Source organism: Miniopterus schreibersii (genome assembly GCF_964146895.1).
Source record: "Miniopterus schreibersii genome assembly, chromosome: 7".
Classification (NCBI taxonomy): Eukaryota; Metazoa; Chordata; class Mammalia; order Chiroptera; family Miniopteridae; genus Miniopterus; species Miniopterus schreibersii.
In genome coordinates, this window is record NC_138108.1 from 50,418,151 (window position 1) to 50,430,528 (window position 12,378).

The 12,378-nt window shown below is 40.5% G+C and overlaps 1 protein-coding gene across 16 annotated transcripts in view; it reads left to right on the forward strand.

Annotated features, from left to right (window-relative positions):
* RBMS1 (RNA binding motif single stranded interacting protein 1) overlaps positions 1-12,378 on the forward strand; it is a 202,990-nt gene that overhangs the window by 181,292 nt on the left and 9,320 nt on the right. For 5 of the 16 annotated variants that reach the window (XM_081142091.1, XM_081142097.1, XM_081142104.1 and 2 more), the window contains exons 7-11: positions 7,604-7,719; positions 8,581-8,630; positions 8,758-8,851; positions 11,320-11,367; positions 12,275-12,325. In XM_081142091.1, coding sequence (XP_080998217.1) covers positions 7,604-7,719; positions 8,581-8,630; positions 8,758-8,851; positions 11,320-11,367; positions 12,275-12,325 — 359 coding nt within the window. The remainder of the gene's footprint in view (positions 1-7,603; positions 7,720-8,580; positions 8,631-8,757; positions 8,852-11,319; positions 11,368-12,274; positions 12,326-12,378) is intronic. The other 11 variants (XM_081142099.1, XM_081142101.1, XM_081142103.1 and 8 more) reach the window with 3 other exon arrangements.

The window sequence follows — 12,378 nt, forward strand, 5'->3', positions numbered from 1 at the left end:
CACATGAGTTGTCACATCTCATATGCCACCCATCCTTCTGCCAGCACACTCTTCACTCCAGAGTGATGTGGCTGGTTCCCCTGTGCCGAACACACCCCAGCCTGGACCTGGGCATGCTATACAACGTAGTATGTGCATATAGTTCTGTAAAGACCCACATCACAATTTTAATGCAACCTGTATTCTGAAATTGCTTTTTAAAAATCTTGTGCTTTTATGTCTCATGTTACCATATTTTCAAAGAGGCATGGTCTTTTTTTATAGCAAGTTCTTCTTTAAATGTACAGTACAGCTCCTGTTGGAAAAAAAAAATAGCTCATAAGGCCTTTCCTTTTGTCTGTCCCTACCCAGTCTCTCATTTTTCCTGAAAATGTTGGAGCCTTTTCCTCTACGTGGACTTACCTTGGTTTTGAGAGCTATCTGCTTTCCAGGAAGTCACATTTGCTTAGAAGGTCCCAAGCAGGGTGAAAAAACCAATGACTTCTTTGTGAGAAAATCTAGGTAAATTCCATAGAGGTTTAACGTAACTACTTAATATTTACTTCATAAAATTCCATTACGGAGAATTAGCATGGTGGTGGTTTCCCACAAAGTGAGTGTTAGAACAAGGGGTGGGAAGTTTTAGTTGGGTGGAACTGATATCCAAATTAGGAGACATCCCCAAGGCAAAAACACTGCCAAGGCTGTGATTCAGGGATGTGTCTACAAACTCCCCTTGTAGTACCTTCCTAGAAGGCAGTGCAGTCTCTGAGAAAACTGATGCACGTGGCATGTTAGAGGGAACTCTCCTACAGCTACACACCCTGTGCCCATTGTTTTTGCCTCTGTAGGACACACACACACACACACACACACCCCGAACATGAACAAAGGCCATATGTGTGTTCAGTGCTGCAGGAGGCAATGCAACCACCATCTCTCTTTCTGGACCTTTCCATGACGTTAATGGAGTTTGAATAAGTTCCTGTGTGCTAAGGGCAGAATGTTAAAAACAGATGTGTGTAGTCACTGGGTATGTGAGTGCTTGTTAGATTCTCAGGGTTGTGCTGGATCATTCTGCCACGTCCCCAAGGTTCATCTGTGTCACAGAGGAGCTCCAGTGAACTCCAGTGCATATGTGACTGCTGGCCAACTCCATCCAGACCTCAGCTTGTCTTACGTCTGCTTTCTGTGTTACTCGGACTTTTCCGATTGGGTCTGAAGACGTGTGCAATGCTTCTGGTACTTTGAGGGCAATGTGATCAATACGTTTGGGACTGGGATTGCTCACGTCTCCCTCGCCCAGTGTGTACAGTAGAGCAGAATTTAAATGCACGCGTTGGTGAGATGTGCCCTCCACGCACTGCACTCTTACAGGCGGTCACAGCCACAAAAGCCAGAGTGCTGGAGCGGTCCTGGGTGGCCAGGGCGGAGGGCTCTCCTGCAGATCTAAACTTTCAACTCATTCTCCACCAAGGAGGGAAAGTCTAGTTTTTAAAATGTGACAAAGGACCACAGCTGAAAAGGTGCCGGTGTTTTTTAGCTGAAGGTGCTTTGAGTGCCATGTCAGGCTTATGTTGGGGCTGCCTTCGGGTAGTTGTCACCATCAATCACACCCAGCCTGCAGCAGACTCCTTGAATCAGTTTTACACTTTTTTGCCATCAGGTTGTCTCAGGGAGGAACAGTAAGTAATGGAGGAAAATTGTATTAAAGCCTCAGGCTCTTGGGTGGAAGATGTAGGTGTTACTATGAAACAGTTTTCTACCAGGCGTTTGCCAGCAACTTCATCCTGAACTACAGCACAAACATTTCTTCCATTCTATGTGGAGCCCAGGCAGCAACCCTCACCAGCTGGTTAAACCCCGCGGGACGAAATCTCATGGAAAACAGGCCAGCTTATAACTTCTGAACCCAAGTCCCTCTCCTGAGAACTTATCTTAGTAATTCAAAGGCAAGAGGAGGAACCATAATTGAAATTTGAGCTCCTCCTGTTTTCCTGGTAGCAATAATAATAGCTAATGTTCATTGAGCTATTGAAGCACTTTATATGTTTATCGCAACAGTCTTTTGAAGTTAAGTACTGTTACTATCCCCATTTCACAGATTATGAAACCAGAAATATTAAATAACTCGCCCAATGTCACTAGCTAGTAAAGCCAGATTTCAAACCCAGGGAGACTAATCTAGAGCTAGTGTTCTAACCACTGTACACTCTGACCACCAGTACAGCCGTCGGCACTGGGACTGGGGAGATAAATTATACACACACATGTTCACACAGTGTTACAAGAACAGAGAAACTGTATGTGATTCCTTTTCAAGTACAACATTATTTCAAGTAACCATTTTTTGATGATTCTATAAAAAGGTAGGGGCCCAACCGGGCGTGGCTCAGCGGTTGAGCGTCGACCTAGGATCCAGGCGATCGGGGTTCAATTCCCAGTCAGGGCACATGCCCGGGTTGCGGGCTGCAGCCGATCAATGACTCATCATTGATGTTTCTCTCTCTCTCTCTCTCTCCCTTCCTCTCTCTGAAATCAATAAAGATATATTTTAAAAATAATAATAAAAAGGTAGGGAAAGGTTGACAATGTAAATGGTAGAAGAAAACAACCTAACATTGTAAATATGAAAAAATAAATATAGATTTAGAAAAGTAGTGAACATAGAATAATAAAATATTTATGTTAGAGTGATGGGAAAGGATTGCATTTTTGTTTTTTATTTAATGTGACTTTAATATTGTTACATCATTATTTTACTGATAGTTAAAGCTGAGTGGGAGATGGAAGCACTGTATAGGGGTCAGGAAAGGAGAGATAGAGACCTGCCAAGGGGTGTGGAAGGATGGAGGGTCTTCTCTGTAGGGAGAGTCGGTAGCTTTGAGTCATGATTGAGGGGGACAGCAGGATTTGGTTAGAAACTAGGGGCTAAAACATAAAACAGAAGGGATATCATTGACGCACACCCTTCCCCCCCAAAGGAATGGATAATTTTTATTAGATCCTTAGGTTGAATTTTCTAAAAGAAGAGCCCCAGATAGTTCGTGCATGTTGTTAGTTGAGGAATTTTGAAAGTAGGCAACATTATCAGAAAGAAAGCTAATTGCAGTTGCTGAGTGGGCTAGTTTTCCACAAATGATGGAAAATGCTACTATTGAGGGCAGTCTATGTTTTATAGAATGTTGATTGGGATAAAATACTACATAACTAGAAAAATGGGAGTTTGGAAGTAGCCATTTCTCTAGCTGTTAGAACACAGCGAGAAAAAGGTCCACTCTACCAACTGCAGAGGGCTGAGTCTTCCAGACTTGATTAGACCTGTGAGGAGGACTTCCAGGAGGGCAAATCATAAGCTTAGTGCTTAAGTCAGAGCGGGTGTTCTAGAAGTGGTTTTTAGTGTGGGTATCGGGGGAAGACAGTTGAGCATAAATTACTGCAGAGTTTGAGCTTTAGAAGAGAGGTAAGGAAACCACTCGGTGGCGATGCGCGGTGAGTCATCGCAGTGGGGATCACCAGGTGGCTCATGGTCCTTGAGGGGAGGCATGGTAGTACCAAGAGTCAGGTATTTGTAAGAGATCATGCCACTCGCAAAGCCCTATGGAGGGCACATGGGAGACTCCAGTAATGCAGCTACCCTAGGTGGCTCTTCAGGGGTGCCAGAAAATATCAGCTCAGCGTTTGCATTTGTGGCCTTGCCTGTGATGGTGGCTAAGCTTTTGGAGGTACATGTTCCTGTTGGTTCTGATGAACAAGAAAATAACTTTTCTGTCTTGGAAAATAAGAGAATCTGACCTGAAAGATCACAAACACACACACACATAGGATAATATACTTTGGATGCCTAGGTTGAAATTTTTTAAGGAAGAGCTCCAGATATTTCCTTGCATGTTAATTGAGGAATTTTGAAAGGAGTTTCGAAAGGAATCAGAAAGCTAATTACAGTTGCTGAGTGGGCTAGTTTTCTACAACTGATGGAAAAGCCTCTGTCGAAAGCAGTTTACATTTTACAGAATGTTGATTGGGATTAAATCTGAGCCACACCCTTTACAAACACAAAAGACTAATTAATGAAGGGGAAACTCAGCTTCGAATACTCTGAATATTTGGTAAAATAAATTGATGCGGGGTGACTTTATGTAATTTCTACATCAGTTTAATGCAGGAGTATATCTTAAATCATAAATCATTTGTTAGAATTTCTGCAATTATTGTTTTGTACAATAAGGTAAAGAGTTGCTAATCTAGAAAAGTGACTGTATAAAAATTATGGGCTAACAGTTCATCCTGATTTTTTAAACTTAATATACCCAAACTTACCTGTCGATCATAGTCATATAATAGTAGTCATGGCACTTCCTTTCCTGCATGTGAGCCCTCCTCAACATGTTCCTTCCATAAAGAGCAGTTGAGGAGGCCACCTGAAGAACTGAACAAGCTGACATCACATAGCGTCTCCCAGTCTTTAACCTGGAACCTGTGTATTAGGCTCTAAAACACAAACCAGAGGCTATTCCCTGGTCTGGTATAAAACATGCCAGCCAAATAAGAATCTCATTTTGTAACAAGCTTACATACACTTAAGAACAAGTGGGCCATGACAGATCTGGGGGGGAGGGGTGTTTTTCGATTCAAAAATCTAACTGAAATTATCTAACCTTTGCTCAAGTTGATGATAGCAAGTGTCTTCAAAAAGTGTTCCCTGTCCTGAAGCACAAGGTACAATATTTGTAATGAATAATATGCCAAGGACTTGGGTGAAGCTATTTCTCGTAATGTCATCCAAGCGCAGGGAACAGCAGCTGTAAAAGAAACAGAGCTGTTCCTGTATCAGAAGTATTTCACTTCTGGGTGGTACGTTTTATTAAAAAATAAACATCTCTGAAAACAGATAAAGGAAAATAACCATCTCTGTCCCATAAATGGTTAAATGGGTTTCCATAAGACCGGGTACACTCGTCCCCATTAGACTACAAGCTGATTTTATCGACCACTGTATCCCTAGTTCTTAACACTGTACCTTACACATAGTAGGCCCTCAAAAAAGCTTTCAACTGCTAAATAGACCAAAGGAGGCTTTAATCGATGGGAGAAGCTGTTAGAATTTGATTTGATACTGCTTTACGTGGAATACTGGGGTGTACCCAGTGTGTTTTTAGCAGACTTCACTGTTGCCTGAGATTGTGTTTGACAGACAGAAGTCTGGGTGAATGGAAATGTGTTGGAAGCACCTTACCAACAGGGACACTTGACCTTTCCACAAATGTGGCATTTCTGTGCTCGTCGGGGATTGCTATGTTCACCTACACCTACCTGCTTAGGCAGCCTGCAGTGAACTTCCAGATTAGTCCAACCTGGTCACCTTCTTTCTATGGAAGAAATGGAAGAAAATGGTTCAGCTGCATTACTCTCCGTGCCAAGTAAACTTTTTTTTTTTTTTTTTTAGTTAGATTTCAGTCCAGGAGGTAGTCTTTATAATGCCTGTAGATAAATGCATCCCCTTAAAATTAGGTCACACAAAATGCCAGCACCGCAGAATTTATTATCTCTCTCTTGCCCTCCAAGCAAAATCCTAAAACCTCAGGTGCCATTGGGGAAAACATTTATTGCCATAAGGACCTTCTAGATCTAAGAAGAGTAAGATCTTGCTTCCTTTTGTCTGAGTTCTCAATTTGTCCTTAGAAGCCAAGGTGAGACATCTGAGGTCACAGAGGGTAGGCACTCTCCTTATCTCAGCAGAGTTTGCGTTGGATCCCCTCCTTCGCCTTTAGGTCTATATTTCCATGGCCCTAGTAGTTTCCATCTTCCTAAATTAAATTAAAAATATCATCAGTGATTGGAAAGCTCTCTTTCTTCGTTGCATCTGTTTACTTTACCTTCCATGATTGTTGGTAAGGGTAGAAATTCCCAAAAGCCAATTTTTTTTTTTTTTTTGAAAAGACAAAAGAGAGTAGCCCACCTGCTGTCTAGGATTTGGCCCCAGTCCATCTTCCATCCCACGCAGTTTGCCTGAAATGGGAGTACCTTATTCAGGTCAGCCTGGGGGACGTGGCGTGGGGTTGGAGTCAGAAGGAAAACAGAGGACCCCTTTGTGAAGGGCAGGGCCAGGGCTCCCCGTATCCTCACCAGAGGCCTCCGGTTTTGCTCTCGCTCCCTGGAACCCACGGTACAGCTGTCACTCACAGCGCGCTCATGTTCCCGCACATCCTCTGGCGGGGGCCGCACCAGGGGGAGGGCGAGAGCGAGAGCGTGCCAAACAGCCTAGACAGCCGCCCAGAGGGAATTACACTGGGATTTTGTGTTGTGTTTTGTATTTTGGCAGAGAAGTGTTGAGAGACACTATTTGCTTCCACCCTGTCATTAGTGGGTGGGTAATAGCGATATAAAATAAAGAGATGAATTAGGATAATAAGAGGCAAAGAAGAAAGGAGTAAATTTTCCACAAGTAATATTTTTCTCTTCATGGTTATTTAACTTTGAGACAGAACTTGAAAGTAGTAATCACAACTGTGTAGTAGACAAAGGACAGAATGTGAGAACCAGACAGGAAGGTGTGATTGCCTTTATTGCGTTAACTAGAAACACACCGAAACATGTACTGTTTTCAGGAATACAGTGCTGTGTCCACTGTAGAAAGGCAAAGAAAAGTCACAGGTGGCCTGCTCTGCTGGCGCCTTTTTTTTTTCTTTTTCATTTTTCTCTCTCTCTCTTTCTCCATCTCTATCTGTCTGTCTGTCTTTAGCTAATGTGCATGTATCCCTGTGACAGTGTCTCGGCATCTTTTGCTTTCCTGTGTTTTCTTTAGCAGTTTTTCAGTCATCTTATGATGTGGACATGGAATGAAGCAACACTGAGTGGGATGGTGAAAGGCACAGAAAAACCTTTCGTAGGGTGTTCACTTGTTTTCACCTGTCTCACAACAGCTGTCTTCAGTGCTGCATCCCAAAAATAAACAAAGGAGACTTACTGATCCATTCATTGATTTAACCAAGATGTAAGGAGTGCCTACAGCTTGCCAGACCCTCAGGCCCTGGGGATATGGTGATGAGCAGAATAGACCATCAGATGTCACTGCCCCCGTGGCGCTTCCACTCCAGAGGGGCACGGACACCAAACAGATCAGCGCGTTCGCCAGTTGTTGTAAATGTTATGAATAAAAATACATGTGAGGAGTATAAAGGAGAATTTGTTTCTTCTGGGGAAGCAAAGGCCTCTCTGAGGAATTACATGGGAAGCTATGGGAGCATTTTTAAGGTTGGGAGAGGAGAGGATGACATCACCATATTTACCTTTGAAGATTTATAGAGGTGGAATTGGAGAGGCCCCAGAATTTTTTTAAAAAGTGAATCTGCACTTAAAGAAGTGGCAGAAGTGAATCAAAAGATCCCTTTGCGTCCTCAGAATAGCTCCTTAAATACTTTCATTACACTCTGGTTTGAAAATAATAATGAATATATTTTTCACCATTGGATCATCTTCTGAGGGTCTGAGTAAACTTTTGCCTTCAAGTGTTCTGTTAGCTCCCTTACAGCACTGTCGCTGCTGTTAAAGAAGACATTCAGTGACATTTTGTCATTCGTATACACATGTAATTTTGGTCTCATGTTTCTCCCTGTTTATTCAGCTCCAACAGAACCTTTATTGTGCAAGTTTGCAGATGGAGGACAGAAGAAGAGACAGAACCCAAACAAATACATCCCCAATGGCAGACCCTGGCATAGAGAAGGAGAGGTGAGACTTGTAAGTTCTTTCTTGAAACTTTAGTGCGGGTGTCTGATTGGGAAAGCCTTTGTGACTCGTTACTCAAGCATCATCTGAATTTGGCCACCACACTTCTGGAATAGGTGCCAGAATTATAACTTTACAATCCAGATAATGTCAGATTAAAACACTTCCCAGTGGATACGGTGCTAAGAGAGTGACAATTCGCCAGATGGCCAGATAGATGGTGGAAGCAGCTATGTTTACTGGTTAGCTACACATCAAGTAAAAGAGCACTTCAGATGCCATGAATTCTTAGGGAGGTTTACATTTATAATTATTCAGAAATCATTCTAAATAACATTATTAAAAGGCATCATATATTTGCCATTGAGGGGTTTTTTTGTTTATTTTTTGCCTAATTCTTTTGAATAATGTTCTTTTATTTTTTAACCAAAAAAGAAAGCTTAGTTTCTTAATAAAAATGGTGGCCCTCCATTTCCCCATGTTTATTTTCAATGAATTGTTTGCTTGCTTTTTTTAAAGCAACGTACTGATTCAAGAACGTCTAGGGAAGTGCCATTTGGTAGAAATGTTCTGGAATATAACCTATGATAATCACTAGGCATGAGTGGCTATTTGAACACTTGAAATGTAGCTTGGATGCTGGAGGGACACAATTTTTAATTTAATTTTAAATAACTGAATGTGGTTACTATGTGGGACAGTGCAGATCGAGAGCTTAATTCTCCTGTTGAGTTCATAACTATGTCTAACAGAAACTCCTCATTTTATCAAATGCTACTAAACCATCACTGTTTCAAGTTGCCATGACTCTTAAGAAACGGAATTTTTTAATCGTGCCTTCGCAGATGTTTCTCTTTCTTTTCATTCCCATAGGCCGGAATGACACTTACTTACGACCCAGCCACAGCTGCTATACAGAACGGGTATGTCATTAAGATAAATACGTAACAGCTTGAGGGAAAATGTGAAGGCGGAAAGCTATAAGACGTTTGTTCCGTGAAATATTCTACTTAAAGGACTACTTAATAAAGGCTTTTGTGTTTGTTCTAGATTTTACCCTTCACCATACAGTATTGCTGCAAACCGAATGATCACTCAGACTTCTATTGCCCCCTATCTTGCATCTCCTGTATCTGCCTACCAGGTTGGTACCGTCAGGGTTCCTCAAGAGCTCGACAGCTTGCTACCTTTTTGTGTGTCTCAAGATTTTGAACATTTGTGCTGCAATTTAAGTCAAATGTTATGCAGCTTGGATACCCAATTTAGAATAAGCTGCCTTTTATTTGACAGAGTGGTTTACTTTTTATGTATCAGAGAATGTAAAACAGGGGAAAATGGTTGTCAGTCCTTGAAATCATAGCACTTTAGCATAGGGATGAACCCCAGTACTTCCTCCAGCTGAACCCTGCTGTTCGACACCACGTGTCCTAGAAAGTGAGACTTGAAGAGAATTGCCATCAGGTGAAATACAGAATAGGGGTGCACACTTGCCTTTGTTTTTTCGTCAACAGGACCTAACAAAAGAGCAAGTAAACATGCTAATAAATAAAGATGTGTCTCTGTTAGGCAACATTAAGTGAGCAATACAGTGAGATTTTGGGAGAGGGGGGAACCACACCAAAAAACAAAAAGGTCACTCCATGTTTAGGTTGTTTTTGTGAGGAAGCTTATCTTAAATTACCAACTTAGAGCCAAGATCTCATTAAGCACCTTGTTATAATACTGACTTGGTTTTATTTCAGGGTTAGCTCCTGTTCCTCAGGAACCCAGTGTGTGCATACATTTCTCTTCAGCAGAGTACCTCTAACAGGGTTGCTGCATTGGCCCAGACAGGAACATTGTAATGGTGTTTTATTACAGACGTAGGAATAGAGTTCTCTTTTGTTGACTGTTGAGATCCTGTGTGACAAAACTAAACTCTTGTGTATTCTTGTTTTTAAAACTATTGAATTAGATCTTGTAGCACTGATTTCTGGGGTTAGGGGGTTGCAATATCTAATAACTGTGTTTATTTTGCTTTTGTAAGCCTCAGTTTCCTCATCTTTAAAATGGGGATAATAATAGTTTCTATCTCATAGGCTTGTTATAAGAACTAAATGAGACTATGTATAGAGCTTAGCACAGTATCCTGGCATATCATTAGCACTCAATAAATGTTAGTTGGGATTATTATCATCATTACTGTGCAGGATTAGCTGGTTGATGAGAATATATTCAATATACTTTTTTAAAAATAATGGATTGGTCAACATAAGCAATATCATAAAGATGGTTCTGTTTAAAAACATAAAAGTAGCTTTGAATAACAAAGGGTAGTGATCAAGTGCACTAAAACTGAAGTTTTAAAATAGCATTCATAGCCTCCCTCAGCTTTCAGGTTCTTTTCTCCTCCTTTCCCTGAATTGTCTCTTATTTTTTCTTTTATCTCTCCAGGTTGTTATGTTGCTTATACTGGTGTTTCAATCTGCTGGACATAGTATTTACTCATTTAATGCCTCTCTAATTATTTTGGACTTAAGATTTCCATATTTCCTTTGCCTGTGTAAAACTCAGATCTGCTTTAGTGCATTTTCCCTAATTAACAATTCCCTGATATTAACAATTCTGATATTGAAAGGTAGTCTTCTTTCTTAACTATCTGAGCTTGGAACTCTATGCTATATATGGATATCACTAAAAATAGGTACAAGTAAGCTTATTCTCAGGCAAACGAAAGATTGTGCATATTAATTGGAATGTATGCTGCTGTACATATTTTATAACTACTAATGCATCTCCCCACCACCTCTTTTCTATAAAAGCAATGAACATTTTGGCCACAGAACTGTTTCATATAGTTAAAAAAATCAGACTAGTGTTGGTAATAAACTTGGTATGCCTAACTAGAAATAACATTTCACTTCAAAGGCCCTGATTTTTTTCTCCTAGGCATTCTGTGTTTCCCCCTAAGATACGTGTGGAAATTTTTCCATTTGCCTTATACTCCGTGCCATAACATCAAAGACTGATTCTTAACCCCAAAAGTTCAGGGTCAGCAGATGAGCTTTTAAGTGGTCTTTCTGTGATTCCCTTAAATTGTTTGCAAAATGTTGCTTGTCGGTGTGTGCAGTTAGTTGGGGGGAAAAGTTCTGTTTCTTTCATCAGGTCTTCAGTGGGCTCCATGACCCAAACAAGGGTAAGGAATCAATGGTAAAAAAAAATCATAGAACATAGATTATTATTCCCATTTTATAGTTAGGGAAAAATGAGGACTAGTTTTCTTAAGCAGCTGGTTTGCTGCTTAAGAAAGAAAATTGGATTAGATATCATAGCTCCCTAACCCCCATAATGCTATATTAGATTATTAAAACACTGAAGCATACAAAAAAGTGGGAGCATCTGGCCCAAATTGGGGTCTCTAGGGAGCTGCTCGCCTCTCCATGATTTATTCAGTGAAGGCCTTGTACTCATGTTGGAGTGGGCCTTTCTCCGCTAAACCACCATATGCTTATACAATTGGATTTGAGAAATTGGCATCTGCAAGAAACCACCAATACCCCAATGGGGAAAGGCTGCAGTCCAGATAACTGAAATGTTAACAAGGCAGAAGCACTTAACTTTGGTCTGCCTTAGGTGGCAAAGGAAACCAGAGAAAACAAGTATCGGGGCTCTGCTATCAAGGTAAATCATAATACATTCTTCCCCCATGACTCTCCCCCATATCCTCTCTATAGAACCTTTGAAGTTAACAGTAGGGGATAAGACACAGGAGGGTTTTGCTGTTTAGAATTAGAAACTGAAACTTGTTCTAAAAATTACATAGTTTGAGGAAAGTGCTGGGCATCAAGAAATGGACTGTTTTTTTGTGTGTTTTTTTCTCTTGAATGGCACACTTGTCTTTCCTGCCACAGAATCTGACTCTCACATCTTATTTCTCAGTCCAGAGGGTCTACTGTGTGGATGCCCTATTGACTGTAGATATCAAGATCTAGCTATTGAAGTTTAATTTTCTAAATCTGAATTTCAGATTTTTATTTTCCACACTGGCTAGAAATTGTTGACCACCAAACAAAATTTCTAAAACCTAATGAATGTCCTGGGTATCAGAGAGGGATTAAATTTTATTATTCTTTTTAAATAAGCACATACTTTAAGGATTAGTTTCTGATAAGATGTGCTGGAATTAATTCTCATTCATCTGTATTCTTGAAGCATCTAGTTCATACCTTGATGATAACACATTTCACATTGATTGGCTTTGCTTATTTATTTATGTCCCTTGCTGAGACCGTAAATTTCTTGAGGGTGGGCCCCATGTCTCATTCACCTTTTTCTCTTTGGTGCCTGATACTCCGTAAATATTTCTTAAAAGTGGGCAAATGGAATTTTGTTTTAAATAATCATTTCATCCTATTCAGAGTGACCAGTTTGCCAAGAACTCTACCTGCCTTAATAATCTTTATAATCATTGATAGTATTGTTTCCTTATTTTCCTTCTGTAGATTTTAACATGATTAAAAAAGTTCTAGAGAAATACGTAGCATTCCAATGGAAATCAGTGTTTTTTTTGAAATCCTCCCTTTTCCAGGTGCAAAGTCCTTCTTGGATGCAACCTCAACCATATATCCTACAGCACCCTGTAAGTTTTCATTGTAATGGCTTTCTGCTTTGCAAGTAAACCATATATATGTT